The sequence below is a fragment of the Aquarana catesbeiana genome, unplaced genomic scaffold (assembly GCF_042186555.1).
Source record: "Aquarana catesbeiana isolate 2022-GZ unplaced genomic scaffold, ASM4218655v1 unanchor244, whole genome shotgun sequence".
Lineage (NCBI taxonomy): Eukaryota > Metazoa > Chordata > Amphibia > Anura > Ranidae > Aquarana > Aquarana catesbeiana.
In genome coordinates, this window is record NW_027362673.1 from 74,986 (window position 1) to 102,348 (window position 27,363).

The 27,363-nt window shown below is 47.6% G+C and overlaps 1 protein-coding gene across 1 annotated transcript in view; it reads right to left on the reverse strand.

The window, feature by feature from the left end:
• Positions 1–588: 588 nt before the first annotated feature.
• Positions 589–27,363, reverse strand: part of CD6 (CD6 molecule) — a 112,766-nt gene continuing 85,991 nt past the window's right edge. The window contains exons 10-13 of the mRNA XM_073611936.1: positions 18,201–18,284; positions 6,554–6,634; positions 2,763–2,840; positions 589–1,573 (exon numbers count right to left, since the gene is read on the reverse strand). Of these exons, the coding sequence (XP_073468037.1) occupies positions 1,569–1,573; positions 2,763–2,840; positions 6,554–6,634; positions 18,201–18,284 (248 nt within the window). The 3' untranslated portion in view covers positions 589–1,568. The remainder of the gene's footprint in view (positions 1,574–2,762; positions 2,841–6,553; positions 6,635–18,200; positions 18,285–27,363) is intronic.

Consider the following 27,363-nt stretch of genomic DNA (forward strand, 5'->3'; position numbering starts at 1 on the left):
GCACTTATGTGATGACGCATTGAGGTGAGAGGAGAACCCAAAGCTACAGAAGTGTCAACTGGAGGAGAATCCAAGGCTGTAGAGACTTCAATTGGAAGAGAATCCAAGGCTGTAGAGACATCAATTGGAAGAGAATCCAAGGCTGTAGAGACTTCAATTGGAACCGAATCCAAGGCTGTAGAGACTTTAATTGGAAGCGAATCCAAGGCTGCAGAGACTTCAATTGGAAGACAATCCAAGGCTGCAGAGACTTCAATTGGAAGACAATCCAAGGCTGCAGAGACTTCAATTGGAAGACAATCCAAGGCTGCAGAGACTTCAATTGGAAAACAATCCAAGGCTGCAGAGACTTCAATTGGAAGACAATCCAAGGCTGCAGAGACTTCAATTGGAAGACAATCCAAGGCTGCAGAGACTTCAATTGGAAGACAATCCAAGGCTGCAGAGACTTCAATTGGAAGACAATCCAAGGCTGCAGAGACTTCAATTGGAAGACAATCCAAGGCTGCAGAGACTTCAATTGGAAGACAACCCAAGGCTGCAGAGACTTCAATTGGAAGACAATCCAAGGCTGCAGAGACTTCAATTGGAAGACAATCCAAGGCTGCAGAGACTTCAATTGGAAGACAATCCAAGGCTGCAGAGACTTCCATTGGAGGAGACTCCAAGGCTGCAGAGACTTTAATTGGAAGAGAATCCAAGGCTGCAGAGACTTCAATTGGAAGAGAATCCAAGACTGCAGAGACTTCAATTGGAAGAGACTCCAAGGCTGCAGAGACTTCAATTGGAAGAGAATCCAAGGCTGCAGAGACTTCCATTGGAGAAGACTCCAAGGCTGCAGAGACTTCAATTGGAAGAGAATCCAAGGCTGCAGAGACTTCAATTGGAAGAGAATCCAAGACTGCAGAGACTTCAATTGGAAGAGACTCCAAGGCTGCAGAGACTTCAATTGGAAGAGAATCCAAGGCTGCAGAGACTTCCATTGGAGAAGACTCCAAGGCTGCAGAGACTTCCATTGGAGAAGACTCCAAGGCTGCAGAGACTTCAATTGGAAGAGAATCCAAGGCTGCAGAGACTTCAATTGGAAGAGAATCTAAGGCTGCAGAGACTTCAATTAGAAGAGAGTCCAAGGCTGCAGAGACTTCAATGGGAGGAGGCCCCAAAGCTACAGAGACTTTAATGGAGGGAGGATCCAAGGCTGCAGAAACTTCCATTGGAGGAGAATCCAAGGCTACAGAGACTTCAGCAGGAGTCCTCGAGGCTGCGGGGACTTGTGTGGGAGGAGTCCCCAAAGCTGTAGAGACTTCAGTGAAAGGAGGCTTCAATACTAAGGGGACTTCAGCAGAAGGGGGCTCAAGCGAGCAGAGACTTCAATGGGAGGAGGACCTGAGACTTCAATGGGAGGAGGCCCTGAGACTGCAGTGTTCAGCAAATTATATACTCAGAATATCAACACTGATTGATACTGGTGATAGTTGTCCATTCAGAGCTCTTGTAAGATATTAGCTTTGATCTGGCTGTTAATGATGACATCTTCTCACCAGAGGCCCCTTCATTGTCTCTTGTATTCAAACTGCAAAAAGAACATATAGACAGATGAGATAAAAGGAAGCTTTTTACACAGATAAGACTGCCTATAGGTGAGAGAACCACAGCTAGAAGATATCTTCTTGACCTGCTGAGAGCCACCACAAGACTCCACCAATGGTCTGCACATAAAACCTCCCACCACTGTCTCTGCTTTATTATACAGAAAAGCATCGGAATGGATCGTAAAAGGATCTCCAACAATCCGGAAATCTCTTAATGATAAGGAAGGTCTGTGATTGATGGATGGGTTCCTTAATAGTTAATAGGTCAACAATTTTGTGCAGCTCCCTCCTACCCCAATCTGCATGGTCACACAAGGCTTGCCAAGGTTGGAAGGGGGGGGGGGGGTTGAAAGATTAAGACTACCTGTCTTCTCTGTATACCTGGAACAGAGTACTAGAAGAAGAACAGGCAAATGATCCCTCTACTCTACTACCAGTCCAGTTCAAGGTGTGCAGGCCCAGAATGGGTGGCACAGTATGGAAGACCACAGTACACTGTTTCACTAAAATTGTACAAACCGTATATATGGAGAGCAGCCAGAAGATTGAAGGCATGACGGTAGTCTGTATTCTTTTATTATACATGGCAGTAATGTCTGTACCATGATGTTTGGTGGACCATGGCAGCCCATCTATGGCATGGCCTACAAACGACAATCCCCCCCCCCCCCGCTGTATAGCACGAAAATTTGCAGCATTCTTCAGACCTTTCCTGTTCCTGATATATGCAATGAAATTACAATACAATAAGTCCATACGGTTCTTACTCAGACGGAGGTTTATTATATAAGTAGTATGCACAGGTAAGCAGTCGTTAACAGAGGAACCTTGATGCAATTCACACAGTCATAAGATGACCACCAACCCTGAAGATTTCCGAATAAGAACTGTGAGCAAAACGCATCATGGTTCCTCTGTAATGACTGCATACTGGTGCATTCCTTTTCTACAATCAACCTCCATCTGAGCAAGAGAACTATGTGGACCTTATGTATTGGAATTGTATTGCATAAGACATGGCCTAGGTGGGCTCAGCAGAGAGGTGACCCTGGTCACAACTAATTGTGCGAGATATCATCTACATAAAGGGCCATTCCCAGCTCTGGCTATAGAGTGGACTCCCATAATGATAGAAATGCTCGCTATTTGCTCATTCTCATCCCATTTTACCGGAAGCGAGAGAGTTGACATCATCGTATTCAGAAGATCCGTCATAACTCTGCGGAGGAGGCAACAAATCCTGGGCACCTGAATGAAGGACAATGATAAGAAGACAGGTCAATGGATTCAAAGACAGATCTACAAAATTACATCACAGATCCTGACAACCCGAGTTGTGACATCACAGATACTGACAACCCAGACACAAAATACTCTTGCGCACAGGTGTATTGGCTAAATGATCCCAAAGGTTCAAGAAGGACTATGAGTTTCGGCCTTGCTGCTCTTCAGGATGGGATTATCCTAGTAGTAATGATAAGAAAGAAAGAAAGAGCGCACCAGCCTAGTGCATTATCCTTGACAAATTTATTAATTAAAAACAAAGATTAAAATCAACTCTGATGAAGAATGGTTACCTTCGAAACGCGTTAGCCAGCAGTAGTCCGTACGCCCTCTTCCTAGGACCTGGAAAAACTGCTACCATTGGACTAATCGCTTCTGTGCCTATATACAATGCAATTTTTTCTCCTACCTTTGTGAGTAGATTTTAATCTTTGTTTTTAATTAACAAATTTGTCAAGGATAATGCACTAGGCTGGTGCGCTCTTTCTTTCTTTCTTATCATTACTGACAACCCGGGCTGTGACATCACAGATTCTGACAACCCAAGTTGTGACACGGCAGAATAAATGGAATACTGAATGATGGAAGATGATGTATCCAGGCTGGAAGAACAGGACGGCTCCCTATAGAAACAATAACAGATGGCTGTGGAAGGACCTGGGAATACGGAGCTAGGAAAGGGCTCAGAAATAGGGAGTTCAGGAACACCAAGCTGGGAAAGGGTTCGGGAACTCGGATTAGGAATGCAAGGATGGGGAAGCATTTGGGAATACAGTAATGGGCCAAGATTAGGAATTAGGGATGAGCCGAACACCCCCCGGTTTGGTTCACACCAGAACTTGCGAACGGACCAAAACTTTGCACGAACGGTAGAACCCCATTGAAGTCTATGGGACTCGAATGTTCGAAATGAAAAGTGCTAATTTTAAAGGCTTATATGCATGGTATTGTCATAAAAAGGGATTGGGGACCTGGGTCCTGCCCCAGGGGACATGTATCAATGCAAAAAAAGTTTTATAAACGTCCGTTTTTTCGGGAGCAGTGATTTTAATAATGCTTAAAGTGAAACAATAAAAGTGTAATATTCCTTTAAATTTCGTAGCTGGGGGGGTGTCTATAGTATGCCTGTAAAGGGGCGCATGTTTCCTGTGTTTAGAACAGTCTGACAGCAAAATGGCATTTCAAAGGAAAAAAAGTCATTTAAAACTACTCGCGGCTATTAATGAATTGCTGGTCCGACAATACACATAAAAGTTCATTGATAAAAACGGCATGGGAATTACCTACAGGGGAACCCCGAACCAAAATAAAAAAAAAAAAAAAATGGCGTGCGGGTCCCCCTAAATTCCATATCAGGCCCTTCAGGTCTGGTATGGATTTTAAGAGGAACCCCACACCAAAATAATAAAAAAACAATGGCGTGGGGTCCCCCCAAAAATCCATACCAGACCCTTATCCGAGCACGCAACCTGGCAGGCCACAGGAAAAGAGGGGTGGCGAGAGAGCGCCCCCCCTCCTGAACTGTACCAGGCCACATGCCCTCAACATTGGGAGGGTGCTTTGGGGTACCCCCTAAAGTACCTTGTCCCCATGTTGATGGGGACAAGGGCCTCATCCCCACAACCCTTGCCGGGTGGTTGTGGGGGTCTGCGGGCAGGGGGGCTTATCGGAATCTGGAAGCCCCCTTTAACAAGGGGACCCCCAGATCCCGCCCCCCCGTGTGAAATGGTAATGGGGTACAAAAGTACCCCTACCATTTCACTAAAAAAGTGTCAAAAATGTTAAAAATGACAAGAGACAGTTTTTGACAATTCCTTTATTTAAATGCTTCTATCTTCCTTGGGTTTCTTCCTCCATCTTCTTCTTCCTCTGGTTCTTCCTCCGATCCTCTGCTTCTTGCTCTGGTGTTCTCGTCCGGCATCTTCCTTCGCGGCGTCCCCGTGCATCAGAGGGGGGCGGGGTCACCGGGTGGCCCCGCCCTCTGTTATTTAAGAAGTGTCAGAAGATGAGAAGTGTCACACAGCGGGAGCCTCCGATCATGGAATGCGGAGCGGCCCGAGAACGAAGAAGGGAAGAAGACGCCGCAGAGGAAGATGCCGGATGAGAACATCGGAGCAAGAAGCAGAGGATCGGAGGAAGAAACTGAAGGAAGAAGACCCGAAGAAGATGGAAAGAAGAAGCATTTACATAAAGGAATTGTCAAAAACTGTCTCTTGTCATTTTTAACATTTTTGACACTTTTTTTGTGAAATAGTAGGGGTACTTTTGTACCCCATTACCATTTCACACGGGGGGGCGGGATCTGGGAATCCCCTTGCTAAAGGGGGCTTCCAGATTCCGATAAGCCCCCCCGCCCGCAGACCCCCACAACCACCAGCCAAGGGTTGTGGGGATGAGGCCCTTGTCCTCATCAACATGGGGACAAGGTGCTTTGGGGGGGCTACCCCTAAGCACCCTCCCAATGTTGAGGGCATGTGGCCTGGTACGGTTCAGGAGGGGGGGGCGCTCTCTCACCCCCCCTCTTTTCCTGCAGCCCGCCATTTTTTTTACATTTTGGCGCGGGGTTCCCCTTAAAATCCATACCAGACCTGAAGGGCCTGGTATGGAATTTAGGGGGACCCCCCACGCCATTTTTTTTTAAATTTTGGTTCGGGGTTCCCCTGTGGGGAAATCCCATGCCGTTTTTATCAATGAACTTTTATGTGTATTGTCGGACCGACAATTCATTAATAGCCGCGGGTAGTTTTAAATGACTTTCTTTCTTTGAAATGTCATTTTGCTGTCAGATTGTTCTAAACACGGGAAACATGCGCCCCTTTACAGGCATACTATAGACATCCCCCAGGTACGAAATTTAAAGTGATATTACACTTTTATTGTTTGACTTTAAGCATTATTAAAATCACTGCTCCCGAAAAAACGGCCATTTTTAAAACTTTTTTTGCATTGATACATGTCCCCTGGGGCAGGACCCAGGTCCCCAAACATTTTATGACAATAACTTGCATATAAGCCTTTAAAATTAGCACTTTTGATTTCTCCCATAGACTTTTAAAGGGTGTTCCGCGGCATTCAAATTGCCGCGAACACCCCAAATTGTTAGCTGTTCGGCGAACTGGCGAACAGCCGATGTTCGAGTCGAACATGAGTTTGACTTGAACTCGAAGCTCATCCCTAGTAGGAATACATGGATGGGGAAGCATTTGGGAATACAGTAATGGGCCAGGATTAGGAATACATGGATGGGGAAGGATTTGGGAATGCAAACATGGAAAATAAGGAAAATATATATTTTTGGAATGGGAATAATTAGGGCTGGGAGTAACGGAAACCTTCACTGAGAAAGGATACCACTGCTGACCTTTCTTTATGAAAATGCCAATGTCCGGGCTCGTTTGGTGATTGTCTGCTTTAAGTACATTGAGTTCTGGATTAGGTATGAGGATCAGATGTCCTGGTTCTAATCCCTGAAGGCAGACACAGAACGACATTCAGCAGGTTCAGAATTCGATCGGGAATTGTCTTCCTATATGTGTCAGTACCGGCTTCCTCCATTGTGGAATTGTTCAGAAAAGACTTATACGAGGTTTTGGAAGATGTGGCAGATTGTGGATGAATTGACATGACAAGGCACAGAACTCGTCTGTAAGGTTATAGTATCACATAAGACCACTTACCTTCACCCGGGTATCTGTAATTCTCATACCAGTTGTGCTCCCCGGAGGAGGTACTAGAAGAGCCCCGAGATCCAGCTGATGCTACAAGACAAGCAAGAAGAGAATTATCCATCAGAAACACCAACATCTACAGATCTTCATATACTTATCACCCCCTACACCCTATAAACTGGACCACACACTTCACATCCATAGTCATCACCCTCTACACCCCTATAGACTAGACCACACACTTCACATCCATAGTCATCACCTCCTACACCTCTATAGACTGAACCTCACACTTCACATCCATAGTCATCACCCTCTACACCTCTATAGACTGGACCACACACACTTCAAATCCATAGTCATCACCCTCTACACCCCTATAGACTGGACCTCACACTTCATATACTTATCACCCCCTACACCCTATCAACTGGACCACACACTTCACACCCATAGTCATCACCCTCTATACCCCTATAGACTGGACCACACACTTCACCTCCATAGTCATCACCTCCTACACCTCTATAGACTGGACTTCACACTTCACATCCATACATAGTCATCACCCTCTACAACACTATAGACTGGACCACACACACTTCACATCCATAGTCATCACCCTCTACACCCCTATAGACTGTACCTCACACTTCATATACTTATCACCCCCTACACCATATAAACTGGACCACACACTTCACATCCATAGTCATCACCCTCTACACCCCTATGGACTGGACCACACACTTGACATCCATAGTCATCACCTCCTACACCTCTATAGACTGAACCTCACACTTCACATCCATAGTCATCACCCTCTACACCCCTATAGACTGGACCACACACTTCACATCCATAGTCATCACCCTCTACACCCCTATAGACTGGACCACACACTTCACATCCATAGTCATCACCCTCTACACCTTTATAGACTGAACCTCACACTTCACATCCATAGTCATCACCCTCTACACCCCTATAGACTGGACCACACACTTCACATCCATAGTCATCACCCTCTACACCCCTATAGACTGGACCACACACTTCACATCCATAGTCATCACCCTCTACACCCCTATAGACTGGACTTCACATCCATAGTCATCACCCTCTACACCCCTATAGACTGGACCTCACACTTCACATCCATAGTCATCACCCTCTACACCCCTATAGACTGGACCTCACACTTCACATCCATAGTCATCACCCTCTACACCCCTATAGACTGAACCACATACTTCACATCCATAGTCATCACACTCTACACCCATATAGACTGGACCACACACTTCACATCCATAGTCATCACCCTCTACACCCCTATAGACTGGACCTCACACTTCACATCCATAGTCATCACCCTCTACACCCCTATAGACTGCACCACACACTTCACATCCATAGTCATCACCTCCTACACCCCTATAGACTGAACCACACACTTCACATCCATAGTCATTACCCTCTACACCTCTATAGACTGGACCACACACTTCACATCCATAGTCATCACCCTCTACACCCCTATAGACTGGACCACACACTTCACATCCATAGTCATCACCTCCTACACCCCTATAGACTGGACCACACACTTCACATCTATAGTCATCACCTCCTACACCCCTATAGACTGGACCACACACTTCACATCAATAGTCATCACCTCCTACACCCCTATAGACTGGACCTCACACTTCACATCCATAGTCATCACCTCCTACACCCCTATAGACTGGACCTCACACTTCACATTAATAGTCATCACCCTCTATGCCTCTATAGACTGGACCACACACTTCACATCCATAGTCATCACCCTCTACACCCCTATAGACTGGACCACACACTTCACATCCATAGTCATCAGCTCCTACACCCCTATAGACTGGACCACACACTTCACATCCATATTCATCACCTCCTACACCCCTATAGACTGGACCACACACTTCACATCCATAGTCATCACCTCCTACACCCCTATAGACTGGACCTCACACTTCACATCCATAGTCATCACCTCCTACACCCCTATAGACTGGACCTCACACTTCACATCCATAGTCATCACCCTCTACACCCCTATAGACTGGACCACACACTTCACATCCATAGTCATCACCTCCTACACCCCTATAGACTGGACCTCACACTTCAAAACCATAGTCATCACCCTCTACACCTCTATAGACTGGACCTCACACTTCATATCCATAGTCATCACCCTCTGAACCTCTATAGACTGGACCTCACACTTCACATCCATAGTCATCACCCTCTACACCCCTATAGACTGGACCACACACTTCACATCCATAGTCATCACCCTCTACACCCCTATAGACTGGACTTTACACTTCACATCCATAGTCATCACCCTCTACACCTCTATAGACTGGACCTCACACTTCACATCCATAGTCCTCACCCTCTACACCCCTATAGACTGGACCACACACTTCAAATCCATAGTCATCACACTCTACACGCCTATAGACTGGACTTCACATCCATAATCATCACCCTCTACACCCCTATAGACTGGACCTCACACTTCACATCCATAGTCATCACCCTCTACACCTCTATAGACTGGACCACACATTTCACATCCATAGTCATCACCCTCTACACCCCTATAGACTGCACCACACACTTCACATCCATAGTCATCACCTCCTACACCCCTATAGACTGGACCTCACACTTCACATCCATAGTCATCACCCTCTACACCTCTATAGACTGGACCTCACACTTCACATCCATAGTCATCGCCCTCTACACCTCTATAGACTGGACCACACACTTCACATCCATAGTCATCACCCTCTACACCTCTATAGACTGGACCTCACACTTTACATCCATAGTCATCACCCTCTACACCCCTACAGACTGGACCACACACTTCACATCCATAGTCATCACCCTCTACACCTTTATAGACTGGACCACACACTTTACATCCATAGTCATCACCCTCTACACCCCTATAGACTGGACCTCACACTTTACATCCATAGTCATCACCCTCTACACCCCTATAGACTGGACCTCACACTTCACATCCATAGTCATCACCCTCTCCACCTCTATAGACTGGGCCTCACACTTCACCTCCATAGTCATCACCCTCTACACCTCTATAGACTGGGCCTCACACTTCACATCCATAGTCATCACCCTCTACACCCCTATAGAGAGGACCTCACACTTCACATCCATAGTCATCACCCTCTATACCTCTATAGACTGGACCACACACTTCAAATCCATAGTCATCACCCTCTACACCTCTATAGACTGGACCTCACACTTCACATCCATAGTCATCACCCTCTACACCCCTATAGACTGGACCTCACATTTCACATCCATAGTCATCACCCTCTACACCCCTATAGACTGGACCACACACTTCACATCCATAGTCATCACCCTCTACACCTCTATAGACTGGACCACACACTTCACATCCATAGTCATCACCCTCTACACCCCTATAGACTGGACCTCACACTTCACATCCATAGTCCTCACCCTCTACACCTCTATAGACTGGACCACACACTTCACATCCATAGTCCTCACCCTCTACACCTCTATAGACTGGACCACACACTTCACATCCATAGTCATCACCCTCTACACCCCTATAGACTGGACCTCACACTTCACATCCATAGTCCTCACCCTCTACACCTCTATAGACTGGACCTCACACTTCACATCCATAGTCATCACCCTCTACACCCCTATAGACTGCACCACACACTTCACATACATAGTCATCACCCTCTACAACCCTATAGACTGGACCACACACTTCACATCCATAGTCATCACCCTCTACACCCCTATAGACTGGACCTCACACTTCACCTCCATAGTCATCACCCTCTCCACCTCTATAGACTGGACCTCACACTTCACATCCATAGTCATCACCTCCTACACCCCTATAGACTGGACCACACACTTCACATCAATAGTCATCACCCTCTACACCTCTATAGACTGGACCTCACACTTCACCTCCATAGTCATCACCTCCTACACCCCTATAGACTGGACCACACACTTCAAATCCATAGTCATCACCCTCTACACCTCTATAGACTGGACCTCACACTTCACATCCATAGTCATCACCCTCTACACCCCTATAGACTGGACCTCACACTTCACATCCATAGTCCTCACCCTCTACACCTCTATAGACTGGACCACACACTTCACATCCATAGTCCTTACCCTCTACACCTCTATAGACTGGACCTCACACTTCACATCCATAGTCCTCACCCTCTACACCTCTATAGAGAGGACCTCACACTTCACATCCATAGTCATCACCCTCTACACCCCTATAGACTGCACCACACACTTCACATACATAGTCATCACCCTCTACAACCCTATAGACTGGACCACACACTTCACATCCATAGTCATCACCCTCTACACCCCTATAGACTGCACCACACACTTCACATACATAGTCATCACCCTCTACAACCCTATAGACTGGACCACACACTTCACCTCCATAGTCATCACCCTCTCCACCTCTATAGACTGGACCTCACACTTCACATCCATAGTCATCACCTCCTACACCCCTATAGACTGGACCACACACTTCACATCCATAGTCATCACCCTCTACACCTCTATAGACTGGACCTCACACTTCACCTCCATAGTCATCACCCTCTACACCCCTATAGAGAGGACCACACACTTCACATCCATAGTCATCACCCTCTACACCCCTATAGACTGGACCACACACTTCACATCCATAGTCATCACCCTCTACACCTCTATAGACTGGACTTCACACTTCACATCCATAGTCATCACCTCCTACACCCCTATAGACTGGACCACACACTTCACATCCATAGTCATCACCCTCTACACCTCTATAGACTGGACCTCACACTTCACCTCCATAGTCATCACCTCCTACACCCCTATAGACTGGACCACACACTTCAAATCCATAGTCATCACCCTCTACACCTCTATAGACTGGACCTCACACTTCACATCCATAGTCATCACCCTCTACACCCCTATAGACTGGACCTCACACTTCACATCCATAGTCCTCACCCTCTACACCTCTATAGACTGGACCACACACTTCACATCCATAGTCCTCACCCTCTACACCTCTATAGACTGGACCTCACACTTCACATCCATAGTCCTCACCCTCTACACCTCTATAGAGAGGACCTCACACTTCACATCCATAGTCATCACCCTCTACACCTCTATAGACTGGACCTCACACTTCACATCCATAGTCATCACCCTCTACACCCCTATAGACTGCACCACACACTTCACATACATAGTCATCACCCTCTACAACCCTATAGACTGGACCACACACTTCACATCCATAGTCATCACCCTCTACACCCCTATAGACTGGACCTCACACTTCACATACATAGTCATCACCCTCTCCACCTCTATAGACTGGACCTCACACTTCACATCCATAGTCATCACCTCCTACACCCCTATAGACTGGACCACACACTTCACATCCATAGTCATCACCCTCTACACCTCTATAGACTGGACCTCACACTTCACCTCCATAGTCATCACCCTCTACACCCCTATAGAGAGGACCACACACTTCACATCCATAGTCATCACCCTCTACACCCCTATAGACTGGACCACACACTTCACATCCATAGTCATCACCCTCTACACCCCTATAGAGAGGACCACACACTTCACCTCCATAGTCATCACCTCCTACACCCCTATAGACTGGACCACACACTTCACATCCATAGTCATCACCCTCTACACCTCTATAGACTGGACCTCACACTTCACCTCCATAGTCATCACCTCCTACACCCCTATAGAATGGACCACACACTTCACATCCATAGTCATCACCCTCTACACCTCTATAGACTGGACCTCACACTTCACATTAATAGTCATCACCCTCTACACCTCTATAGAATGGACCACACACTTCACATCCATAGTCCTCACCCTCTACACCTCTATAGAATGGACCACACACTTCACATCCATAGTCATCACCTCCTACACCCCTATAGACTGGACCTCACACTTCACATCCATAGTCATCACCCTCTACACCCCTATAGACTGCACCACACACTTCACATACATAGTCATCACCCTCTACAACCCTATAGACTGGACCACACACTTCACATCCATAGTCATCACCCTCTACACCCCTATAGACTGGACCTCACACTTCACATCCATAGTCCTCACCCTCTACACCTTTATAGACTGAACCTCACACTTCACATCCATAGTCATCACCCTCTACACCTCTATAGACTGGACCTCACACTTCACATCCATAGTCATCACCCTCTACACCTCTATAGACTGGACCACACACTTCACCTCCATAGTCATCACCCTCTACACCCCTATAGACTGGACCTCACACTTCACATCCATAGTCATCACCCTCTACACCCCTATAGACTGGACCACACACTTCACATCCATAGTCATCACCCTCTACACCCCTATAGACTGGACCTCACACTTCACATCCATAGTCATCACCCTCTACACCCCTATAGACTGGACCTCACACTTCACATCCATAGTCATCATCTCCTACACCCCTATAGACTGGACCTCACACTTCACATCCATAGTCATCACCCTCTACACCCCTATAGACTGCACCACACACTTCACATCCATAGTCATCACCCTCTACACCCCTATAGACTGGACCTCACACTTCACATCCATAGTCATCATCTCCTACACCCCTATAGACTGGACCTCACACTTCACATCCATAGTCATCACCCTCTACACCCCTATAGACTGGACCTCACACTTCACATCCATAGTCATCATCTCCTACACCCCTATAGACTGGACCTCACACTTCACATCCATAGTCCTCACCCTCTACACCTCTATAGACTGGACCACACACTTCACATCCATAGTCACCACCCTCTACACCCCTATAGACTGGACCACACACTTCACATCCATAGTCACCACCCTCTACACCCCTATAGACTGGACCACACACTTCACATCCATAGTCATCACCCTCTACACCTCTATAGAATGGACCACACACTTCACATCCATAGTCATCACCCTCTACACCCCTATAGACTGGACCTCACACTTCACCTATATACCTATCACCCTCTACACCCCTATAGACTGGACCTCACACTTCACCTATATACCTATCACCCTCTACACCAGTGTTTCTACCCTCCCGGGTTTTTAGTTGTAGCACCTTAGAATTCTGCTCCATCTGGAGACACCTCATTCTAAAATGTAAAAAACCTGGACTAAGAGTCTTACATAACGCAGCACCATCCACACCCAACATTGGAGGAGATTTCTTCTTACAAAGCATTATAACCTTTCCACACTGCTACTGACTAGTAATCCAAAGGCTCTTCTCCCTCATTCAGAGAACATGACCCCAGACTGAGATGGGAAGGGAAGGGACAAACAAGGATGTCCTCAGGGACCAATGTCCTCCTTATAAAAACTGATGACATCATTGGATGTTAGGATCTCAGCAGGGGGCCGTATGGTGCATGTGGTTGTAATGCTCCACAATAAAATCCAGAGGCTTCCTGTGACAGACAATGGAAGGCTTGACTCAACCACCGGGTTATGGACAAATTGTGGGCAATTTGAGGCAATTTTCAGGTATTCTGCCAAGACACCCTTGAAGAACTCAGGCGACACCTCAGAGTACCACACAGTGCCCTGATTTTTAAAAGTTGGGGTAGAGTTTTACTTTCATGAGACTATAGAGGACAAGGGGGCACTCTTTACATCTCGAAAAAAAGAGATTTAACCTTACATAGTATTACATAGTAGGTGAGGTCGAAAAAAGGACACAAGTCCATCAAGTCCAACCTATGTGTGTGATTATATGTCAGTATTACATTACATATCCCTGTATATTGTGGTCATTCAGGTGATTATCTAATAGTTTCTTGAAACTGTATGTATAACCTTCATATACGGAAAGGCTTCTTCACGGTAAGAGCTGTAAAAATGTGGAATAGACTCCCTCAAGAGCTGGTTTTGGCCAGATCTGTAGATGAAAAAGATCTTGATGTATTCCTAAATGTACAGAATATATCTGAATACCAATATGTAGAGGTAATAATACTAGGGGAATTGATGAAGAGAATATCTGAGACCTTCCTATGGGGTCAGAAAGGAGGTTTTTCCAGCTGGAGCAAATTGGATCATTATTATTTTTATTTTTTTTTGTTGAGGGGGGAGGGGGGTTGTCCTTCTAATAGGATCAGCTGTGGGTAAATCCAGAGGAACTAGATGGACTTGTGTCTTCTTCCATATAACCATATGCCATAGCAGTGTCATGGCGTCTATGTGATGTCTCAATATTTCCTCATATGACTTACTGGCAGCCATTGATCCCCGGGATATCAGATCTATATTATAAGATTGGTGATGCCACAGAGATCAATACTCAGCACTGTATCCCATAACAGAGATATACACTATACTACCAAAAGTATTGGGACGCCTGCCTTTACACACACATGACCTTTAATGACATCCCAGTCTTAGTCCGGAGGGTTCAATATTGAGTTGGCTCCGCCCTTTGCAGCTATAACAGCTTCACCTCTTCTGGGAAGGCCGTCCACAAGGTTCAGGAGGGTGTCTATGGGAATGTTTGACCATTCGTCCAGAAGAACATTTGTGAGGTCAGACACTGATGTTGGATGAGAAGGCCTGGCTCGCAGTCTCTGCTCTAATTCATCCCAAAGGTGTTTTATGGGGTTGAGGTCAGGACTCTGTGCAGGCCAGTCAAGTTCCTCCACCCCAAACTCGCTCATCCATGTCTTTATGGACCTTGCTTTGTACACTGGTGGGCAGTCATGTTGGAACAGGAAGCGGCCGTCCCCAAACTCCTCCCACAAAGGAAATTGTCCAAAATGTCTTGGTATGCTGACGCCTTAAGAGTTCCCTTCACTGGAACTAAGGGGCCAAGTCCAACCCCCACATCATAATCCCCCCTCCCCCCACCATAATCCCCCCCTACCCCCCCACACCATAATTCCCCCCTCCCCTCTACACCATAATCCCCCCTCCCCCCACATCATAATCCCTCCTCCACCAAATGATTTGGATCTATATTTATCTATATATATTGTAAAGCGCTGAGTAAACTGTTGGTGCTACATAAATCCTGGATAATAATAATGATTTGGACCAGTGCACAAAGCAAGGTCCATAAAGACATGGATGAGCAAGTTTGGGGTGGAGGAACTTGACTGGCCTGTACAGAGTCCTGACCTCAACCCGATAGAACACCTTTGGGGTGAATTAGAGCGGAGACTGTGAGCCAGGCCTTCTCATCCAACATCAGCGCCTGACCTCACAAATGCTCTTCTGGATGAATGGTCAAACATTCCCATAGACACACTCCTAAACCTTGTGGACGGCCTTCCCAGAAGAGGTGAAGCTGTTATAGCTGCAAAGGGCGGAGCCAACTCAATATTGAACCCTCCGGACTAAGACTGGGATTTGATTAATTTTATATTCACATATACAGTCCCTGTAATCCCCAGTCTTTAGATAATTGCTGAGCACACTATGGATGGTACCAATAGAGAACCCTTCTTAGTGACTCTCATCGTTTTTCCTATTTAGGTACCGTATATACTCGAGTATAAGCCGACCCGAATATAAGCCGAGGCTCCTAATTTTACCACAAAGAACTGGGAACACTTATTGACTCGAGTATAAGCCTAGGGTGAGAAATGTGCAGCTACTGTAAGTGGAAAAGAGGGTCAACAACGCCCATTTGCAGCCTCACTGTGCCCATTTGCAGCCCCACTGTGCCCATTTGCAGCTTCACTGTGCCCATTTGCAGCCTCACTGTGACCATTTGCAGCTTCACTGTGACCATTTGCAGCCTCACTGTGACCATTTGCAGCTTCACTGTGCCCATTTGCAGCTTCACTGTGACCATTTGCAGCCTCACTGTGCCCATTTGCAGCTTCACTGTGCCCATTTGCAGCTTCACTGTGCCCATTTGCAGCTTCACTGTGACCATTTGCAGCCTCACTGTGACCATTTGCAGCCTCACTGTGACCATTTGCAGCTTCACTGTGACCATTTGCAGCCTCACTGTGCCCATTTGCAGCTTCACTGTGCCCATTTGCAGCTTCACTGTGCCCATTTGCAGCTTCACTGTGACCATTTGCAGCCTCACTGTGACCATCTGCAGCCTCACTGTGACCATCTTCAGCCCCACTGTGACCATCTGCAGCCCCACTGTGACCATTTGCAGCCTCACTGTGACCATTTGCAGCCTCACTGTGACCATTTGCAGCCCCACTGTGACCATTTGCAGCCTCACTGTGACCATTTGCAGCCCCACTGTGGCCATTTGCAGCCTCACTGTGCCCATTTGCAGCCTCACTGTGCCCATTTGCAGCCTCACTGTGCCCATTTGCAGCTTCACTGTGCCCATTTGCAGCTTCACTGTGCCCATTTGCAGCCCCATGGTGGCCATTTGCAGCCTCACTGTGACCATTTGCAGCCTCACTGTGACCATTTGCAGCCCCACTGTGGCCATTTGCAGCCTCACTGTGCCCATTTGCAGCCCCACTGTGCCCATTTGCAGCCTCACTGTGCCCATTTGCAGCTTCACTGTGCCCATTTGCAGCCTCACTGTGACCATTTGCAGCCTCACTGTGGCCATTTGCAGCCTCACTGTGCCCATTTGCAGCCTCACTGTGCCCATTTGCAGCTTCACTGTGACCATTTGCAGCCTCACTGTGCCCATTTGCAGCCATAGGTCCCCCGAACTTCAAACTCAATAGTTAAGGGTTGCTAGATGCCCCCTAGCGGCAGACAAAATTTGGGGTCTCTGGACCCAAAGGGTCCCGAAATGACATTGCTGCAGATGGACACCATTGGCCAAATTTTGGGCCCCGTATCTCGGGGCCACTTGGTGCTAGGAACCCCAAATTTGATGCGCAAACCCAGTGGAACGAGCACTACAACATATCCAAAGCTGGGGTTCCTAGTACCAAGTGGCACCGAGATACGGGGCCTCAAATTTAGTTTGGAAAATGTCATTCTCTGCTGCAGAAGTGCTGGGCTCGAGTATAAGTCGAGGGGGGAATTTAACACAAAAAAAGTGTGGAAAATCTCGGCTTATACTGGAGTATATACGGTATATAATGCTGAAACATTCACACCAGTCCCTGACCCTAGGAGCTTACCATCCGAGGTCCTTGTATCATACACTCTCTATGGCCAATTAACCTCCCAGCAGGTCAGTGGAGGATGGAAACCCAAACCAGCACAGGGAGAACATGCAAACTCCATGCAGATGGTGTCCTGGCCAGGACTTGGATGAGAATTGGTAGTTCACATTATCCCTCTACAGGTTCACTTTAATGGTGAATGAGATCCAATGGAGTCTATTCCAATGGAGGAGGATTCCAGGAGCAGGTAGGTAGGTCTTTATATTAAACTCCACCCATATTTACCAGGAGGAGGAGTCACCAATTCATTATCCATCATTAGGAATGACAACTTCTAATAATTCACTTACATTTCTCCGAGTCGGGGTATTCCGTCATTGGAGGAGGAGGAGGAGGAGGAGGAGGAGCTGAGAACACGTCTTCCCGCAAAGAGTCTGAAAAATTCCAACTTCAGAGTCAACCTGACTGCATATGTCAGAGCTACAGCAACATTAATAGACATTCGAGTGTAAACGTATCTATTAAAAATCTTACAGACTTAATAAAATTATATTTACATATAAAGCACCTCCCCCAAAGGAGCTGCTGATAAATGTTCAATCCTGCACCCTACCTCTACCCCAAGAACGGTCTGGAGCCCTCTGGCACACCTGGATACCCCTCTGGCACACCTGGATACCCCTCTGGCACACCTGGATACCCCTCTGGCACACCTGTATACCCCTCTGGCACACACACCTGTATACCCCTCTGGCTCACCTGTATACCCCTCTGGCACACCTGTATACCCCTCTGGCACACCTGTATACCCCTCTGGCACACCTGTATACCCCTCTGGCACACCCACCTGTATACCCCTCTGGCACACCCACCTGTATACCCCTCTGGCCCACCTGTATACCCCTCTGGCACACACACCTGTATACCCCTCTGGCTCACCTGTATACCCCTCTGGCTCACCTGTATACCCCTCTGGCTCACCTGTATACCTCTCTGGCACACCCACCTGTATACCCCTCTGGCACACCTGTATACCCCTCTGGCACACCCACCTGTATACCCCTCTGGCACACACACCTGTATACCCCTCTGGCACACCCACCTGTATACCCCTCTGGCTCACCTGTATACCCCTCTGGCACACACACCTGTATACCCCTCTGGCTCACCTGTATACCCCTCTGGCTCACCTGTATACCCCTCTGGCACACCTGTATACCCCTCTGGCACACCTGTATACTCCTCTGGCACACCTGTATACCCCTCTGGCACACCTGTATACCCCTCTGGCTCACCTGTATACCCCTCTGGCACACACACCTGTATACCCCTCTGGCACACACACCTGTATACCCCTCTGGCACAAACACCTGTATACCCCTCTGGCACAAACACCTGTATACCCCTCTGGCACACCTGTATACCCCTCTGGCACACACACCTGTATACCCCTCTGGCACAAACACCTGTATACCCCTCTGGCACACCTGTATACCCCTCTGGCTCACACACCTGTATACCCCTCTGGCACACACACCTGTATACCCCTCTGGCTCACCTGTATACCCCTCTGGCTCACCTGTATACCCCTCTGGCTCACCTGTATACCCCTCTGGCACACCTGTATACCCCTCTGGCTCACCTGTATACCTCTCTGGCACACCCACCTGTATACCCCTCTGGCACACACACCTGTATACCCCTCTGGCACACACACCTGTATACCCCTCTGGCACACCCACCTGTATACCCCTCTGGCACACCTGTATACCCCTCTGGCACACCCACCTGTATACCCCTCTGGCACACCTGTATACCCCTCTGGCACACACACCTGTATACCTCTCTGGCACACACACCTGTATACCCCTCTGGCACACCTGTATACCCCTCTGGCACACACACCTGTATACCCCTCTGGCTCACCTGTATACTCCTCTGGCACACACACCTGTATACCCCTCTGGCTCACCTGTATACCCCTCTGGCACACACACCTGTATACCCCTCTGGCTCACCTGTATACCCCTCTGGCTCACCTGTATACCCCTCTGGCTCACCTGTATACCCCTCTGGCTCACCTGTATACCCCTCTGGCACACCTGTATACCCCTCTGGCTCACCTGTATACCCCTCTGGCTCACCTGTACACCCTCCTGGCACACCCACCTGTATAGTCCTCTGGCACACACACCTGTATACCTCTCTGGCACACCTGTATACCCCTCTGGCACACACACCTGTATACCCCTCTGGCTCACCTGTATACCCCTCTGGATCACCTGTATACCCCTCTGGCACACCTGTATACCCCTCTGGCACACCTGTATACCCCTCTGGCACACTCACCTGTATACCCCTCTGGCACACACACCTGTATACCCCTCTGGCACACCTGTATGCCCCTCTGGCTCACCTGTATGCCCCTCTGGCTCACCTGTATGCCCCTCTGGCTCACCTGTATGCCCCTCTGGCTCACCTGTATACCCCTCTGGCACACCTGTATACCCCTCTGGCTCACCTGTATACCCCTCTGGCACACACACCTGTATACCCCTCTGGCACACCTGTATACCCCTCTGGCTCACCTGTATACCCCTATGGCTCACCTGTATACCCCTCTGGCTCACCTGTATACCCCTCTGGCTCACCTGTATACCCCTCTGGCACACCTGTATACCCCTCTGGCTCACCTGTATACCCCTCTGGCTCACCTGTACACCCTCCTGGCACACCCACCTGTATAGTCCTCTGGCACACACACCTGTATACCTCTCTGGCACACCTGTATACCCCTCTGGCACACACACCTGTATACCCCTCTGGCTCACCTGTATACCCCTCTGGATCACCTGTATACCCCTCTGGCACACCTGTATACCCCTCTGGCACACCTGTATACCCCTCTGGCACACTCACCTGTATACCCCTCTGGCACACACACCTGTATACCCCTCTGGCACACCTGTATGCCCCTCTGGCTCACCTGTATGCCCCTCTGGCTCACCTGTATGCCCCTCTGGCTCACCTGTATGCCCCTCTGGCTCACCTGTATACCCCTCTGGCACACCTGTATACCCCTCTGGCTCACCTGTATACCCCTCTGGCACACACACCTGTATACCCCTCTGGCACACCTGTATACCCCTCTGGCACACCTGTATACCCCTCTGGCTCACCTGTATACCCCCTGGCACACCTGTATACCCCTCTGGCACACCTGTATACCCCTCTGGCACACCTGTATAGTAATATTAGTGTGAGACCCAGTGCTAACATCACACAGTATATTTACCGGACCCTTGGAACCCGTCACTTCACCAGCTGTAGTAATAGATTCTCACACAAGTTGTAAATGAACCATTTAGGAAGTTTTAGGATGTTTAGTATAATAAACACTGTGGTAAGTCAGATATAAAGAATGACAATAGAAAACATGTGTACATGAACTGAGAATTCAATGATCACATGACGGGTATATACAGACAGGTGGACACACCAAACCCAATCATATCACATAAATAGGATAATGCAGTATAACATTGAATCCTATACTCTAGGGCTCCCCCTAGGCTGCAATTCAATGTTCAGAGAGTGTAGTGACACATCGATACCTTGATGAGGGTGACAAAAGTCTTCATTTATTCTTCAGCTAGCCCTTTGATTTGAATTGCAGTTATTTGTAATCCAACATAAGAGAACATAAAGAAACAGACTGTAGAATGATGAATGTAATAAGGACTATTCCTTTGTTGGTGATGAACAGACAACACTCCTGCAGCTCTTCCTTGTGGACTGTAATGGTAATGCAGTACCACCTCTACAGCATGGGCTGTAATAAACCCCAGAGTTCCGCTATGCACAGCCTATGAATAAGCAGAACCACCTCAGTAGGACTACAAGTCTCACCAGCAAACAGTGTATTCTATTGGTCTGGGCAAGTGCCCGCTCACCACAACAGGCCCAGATACTGTAGGATTCCTTCCGAACTCCTTTCTTGCGATCTCATTCTGTTCTAAAAGCCGGCGCCATCTCACCGCACGGCTCCTTTGGATGGCTGATGACTGGAATTTAGGAAAACTCCAGGTGTCTTGGGTCCTTAGGCTCATCCACACTCGGATCCAGCTGATTGTGCTCTGGAACTCCTCAGAGCTCAATCGATTTCGCTCCGCGCCTTACAGGCCGCAGTCTCCCAGCCACACTCACAGACCTCACTGCAGGCAGGTGTTGAATGGCGTCCCAAGAGACCGGAAACATGCCACGCCTGTCCCTTTTATCTGCTTACCCAGCAGGCTGTTCTGTGACTTGGCATTGTGGGTAGGTGAACTGGGCATTGTGGGTCAGTAGTTCCCAGACTGAGTTAAACACAAGTCATTTCCTCATTAAACTACTAATCCCATAATGCATAACGGTTTGCTGCTAAAATAGAGAAAAGTTCATGCCAAAGTTGTAGCGGCCACTAGAGGGAGCCATTCCCTTACTTAAGGAACAACACATTACTCAGTGAGATGACTTTGGGAAACCTTTGTGTTACACATATATACAAAATAAATAAAAATATATAAACAAAAATAGCTTACATCAGCATAACAAAAACATAAAGAAAACTAAATCTACCAACCTAAACAAAGCCCTAACCTCCACCTAAACAAAGCCCTAACCTCCACCTAAACAAAGCCCTAACCTCCACCTAAACAAAGCCCTAACCTCCACCTAAACAAAGCCCTAACCTCCGCCTAAACAAAGCCCTAACCTCCGCCTAAACAAAGCCCTAACCTCCGCCTAAACAAAGCCCTAACCTCCACCTAAACAAAGCCCTAACCTCCGCCTAAACAAAGCCCTAACCTCCGCCTAAACAAAGCCCTAACCTCCGCCTAAACAAAGCCCTAACCTCCACCTAAACAAAGCCCTAACCTCCGCCTAAACAAAGCCTCAAGGTAAGAATCCATTACACATGTAACCCATACATGCGGCCTTTTTCCCAAATCCAATCTTATATAAAAATCTAGGGGGACGTGAAAGGACATAAACAAAGCCGCACACCCAGAGACTGACAGACAGCAGCTACGGGGACCTGACATTCCTCCACGCCTTTGTCCAGACCCCCAGCCACCACCTGTCCTTCTCAAGACCCCAAATCCTCCCACCTAACCCAGAATGTCGTGCACCACCACCTCCACAGGAAGGACTTTTTTTCTGAATGGAAACCTGACTTTGTGCATTCCATGTGAAGAAACAGATAACTAAGCTAACTAGAAAAAGTATCAAAATCAAAATCCCGGTGTGTCTCAAAGGCCCCATACGACCACTCTGCATAACTCAAGTGGGAACGGAAAAGGATACTCAGATACCCACCCACCCACTTATATACTTTTATATTGAAGGGGCACTGAAGCAAGAAGTGGTCCATTGTCTCCTCCACCCCACCACACTCCAATCTTGGACAACCACGGTTCTCCGCAGAGCGATGCTTCAGGCTGCCCTTTACATAGAGTCTGCCATGAAATGAGCCCCAGGCCAAATCCCAAAACTTTAAAGGGATTTTCTCTAGATTGAGCAAACGCAGACCCTCCCACATAACAGGGCCTGGGCAATCCCTCAGCGCCAGTGGCTCGCTAAAGGCAGATTCAACAACTCTCCTCTTCAAGTCCTTCCTAGGAAGAGACTTCATTTCCTCCACCGTCACTCGCCACTGCCGAAGGATTTTCAGGCACAGGCAACATAAGCCGGGAGCTCACCATGTCCGACCCTCAGGCTTTTCACTGGCCCACCATTCTCCCAGCTTCCCAGAAAAGGCCTAAACCAGGACTGAAAAATACCAACCCACCCAGGCAGTTCTTTATGTTTCAAAAACATCAGAGAAAAAAAACAAAACACCGGGTTGACCATACCTAGGCCACCCATCCACCTGGGAAGGTAGGTTACAGACCTTTTAACGAGATTCAGTTTGTTACCCCCCATACCAGTTGGAAGAAACAGCTGTAGATCTTTGCATAGAGAGACATGGGCAAAACACAGACAAAGCTGACATACAGAAATACCGGGATCAGGTAAGTTTTAATCAGATTAACCCTTTCCCTGTAAGAGAGTTTCCAATCCTTCCAGGTGACAACCTTGGCATCGGCATCTTGTAGCCTGCTTTCCCAATTTGCGAGGCCATAATCGCCGAAACCAAATTTGATGCCTAAAACTTGAATTTCCTGTCGGGGCTCTGGGAAGATGTCCAGAAGCTTGAAGCTGTCGCCTTCCTCACCCATCCAGAAAACTTCAGTTTTATCCTGATTGATCTTTGAGCCAGATGCCTCAGCATGCTGCTCCATCACTGAGACCACTTCTCCACCTCCTCTGTCCCAGAGATGAAAACACGTCATCAGCATAGGCTACGACCCTCAGAGGAGGCTCACCAGCAATGCCCAAAGGCACTCCGCACAACGGTCCGCTCTCTAACCTCCGGATGAAGGGATCGATTGTGAACGCGTATAGCAGAGGACTCAAAGGACACCCCTGACGCACACCCAAGCCAACCTCAAAGAGCTGTCTGATCCAACCATTCACAGGCATGAAGCTTTCAGCCCTTCTGTACAAGGTCTTCAGCCAATCGATAAAGCCCCCCTCCAGGCTATACTTGCCAAGAAGCAGCCATAGGTACTCATGATTGACCCGATCAAAAGCTTTAGCCTAATCCAATGCCAGCAAGTACTTTCTCCAGCCTGCAGCCCTGGGCCTCCCGGACAGCTAACACCACTGAAAAAGTGCTTCTACCCTGAACCGAACAGTGCTGGTGGCTGGAAAGTAGATTGCCCGCTACAGACGATAAACGCCAGAAAATTATTTTTGCCAGTATCTTCCTATCAACATTGAGAAGGCCAATGGGCCACCAATTCTCAATGAATCCTTACCCTTTGACAGAAGAATCACCGCAGATTGTCACATGGAGGGAGAGAGCGAACCTCAGACAGCCATTAAAAACCTCCACCAAATATGCGGCCAGAGTAACCTTAAAGTGCTTATAAAACTTGGCTGTCAACCCATCTGGCCCAGGCGACTTCTTAATGGCAAGCTTATCAATAGCCTTAACCACCTCATCTGCTGTGATGTCCTCTGTCAAACTCGCAAGAGAACTGCCATTTCCCAGTCCTGGAAAAGAATCCAGAAAACTTAATATGCCTGCCCAATCAAGGTCCCTCCTGCCCAGGAGGTCATCATAATATGACCTGGCGGTTTCCAGGATCCCCGACTTGGACTTCGTCAAGGAACCAGCACTGTCAAACAGGCCTACACATGACTTAACTGCTCTACCTTGTTTGCCATCCTGGTAAGGGTCGGGCGAGTGATATTTCCCATAAACCCTTTCCAGAACCAAAGTGGCTTGCCTGCCATATTGACACTCCCTGAGCAAGAGTTTAACCTCAGAGATCATCCCCGGATCCCCATTATTCGACACAAGCCTATCAAGCTTCCTCCGCAGATGCTGGTAGGTGATGTACTTATCAAGCTGTTTATTACTTCCTATGGCCTTGAAAAACCCAACGATCCTTCGTTTTGCGAGCTCCCACCACTCTGACCTACTGCTGCAAAAGTCCATGATTGATACCTGTGCCTGAAAAAAATCCTCAAAGGATTGACTCACCTTCTCATCATCCAGGAGTACCGAATTCAGCTTCCAGGTACCCCTCCCCCTAGGTGGTGTATCGGGGCTATTCAGAGTCACAGACTGAATACAGTGATCAGAAAACTCCACCGCCTGATACACTGGTGCCAAGAAGGTGGAGTTCCACTTTAAAAAACACTATTCTACTCTGACCACTACCTCACTGAAAAGTGAATCCCGTGTTGTCTGGGTAATGAATATGCACATCAACCAGACCTGCCTCTCTAGCTATTTTGTTAAAAATAAAAAGCCGTCACAGTCCAGCCTGGCTCCGGTACCTTTCCTGTCCTTAGTCCTAGTGACGGTGAAATCACCACCGAAGACAACTTGCCGGGCTATAAAAAGAAAAGGCTGGATCTTCATGAAGAGGCATTTCCTGTCCTACTTTGTCTGGGGCCAATAGATGTTCAGGCGCAGGTCCTGCCCCCCCATGGAGATGTCTAAGACCATACATCTCCCCATTTCTACCTCAATAATCCGCCGACAGGTTACCATGCCGGAAAAAAGTGCCGCAACTTCAGTGTAAGGCTCGGCCGCAAGAGGCCAGAAAGAGGGGCCGCGCCTCTACTCCTTCTCCGCCAGATGAATATCAGCTACACTAGACAACCGGGTCTCTTGCAAAAAGAAAATATTAGCATCAAACCTGCTGAGCAAAAATCAGGCCATATTACGAGCACTTACTGTTTTTTTGCTGGCAACAATAATGGTCGCCACCTTCAGTGGATTGGGAACCGCCATCAGGATGATTGAGGCATATGTTTCTTAGCCTGCTTACCCCCCTCCCTACCTGGAGACCCTATACGCTTCAATGTCCCCTGTGATTCCTCCTCCATAGACTCATCACCAGAAGAACTTCCACCCTCCACCTCAGAAAACACCTCAAAAGCATTTGCCACCACTTACAATAAAAACGTAGCATAAAAAGCGATGCCGGCTGGCACTCAGACAGACACCCGTCCTCAATGGGGCGACGTTCATTGAAAACGTCACCTTATGACGAAACGCGCGTGGGAGGTACGTGCTGACGTCACCACGTCGCCCCATTGAGGACGGGAGTCTGTCTGAGTGCCGGCCGGCATCGCTTTTTATGCTTCGTTTTTGTTGTAAGTGTTATTCTGATTATAATAAATTAAGTTTGAAACGGTATCACACTATTTGCCACTTCTTTACAATATATGCACTGCGGAGCTCGTGATATGGATGTCAGGACGTATCTACGCCGCTCCTTGCCAGGAAGTCCTTTCTGTGGTGCTAATCTGCTTATATAAAGTTTGCCATCTGGTAAGCAGGATTTTTATGTGGTTTGCTGCACCTTTGGTACCCCTTTCCAACTTTTCATCTGGTGGATAGTTACATGCTCATTTTTTTTTTAATATCTGGTAAGCGGATCTTTTGTAAGGTTTATGCACTAGCTTCCCCTATTGGGGATTATTCACTTTATTGCATGATTGCATGTCACTCACACAACGACCCTGTGTGTGCCTATAGGCACTGGGTGGTCTTATGATTATTTAGGATTTTGTTACTGGTTGAGTGTCACATTTTTTTCTTTTTTTTTGGAATTCAATTTTTTGTCAGTATTACACTATGTTTTTTAAATAATTTTTTTGGGGTAAACCTTTGTGGATCCAAATCTACGTTACGAGTGTGACTCATCCAGTTTACACCGGGATTGATCCCTAAAAGGCCCAGGCTGGGTTTAAAGCCACCCGCTCGTTTTGGCTTACTTTCTGCTAAGCATTTCATCTAATAGAAATTTTTCACCTGAACCTTCACCTATCAACATATAAACTATTGAAGAATTTTACTTTATTCACTTCTTTTTTGGTTGTTGGACATTCCTTTGAAAAGGAATTTATTTA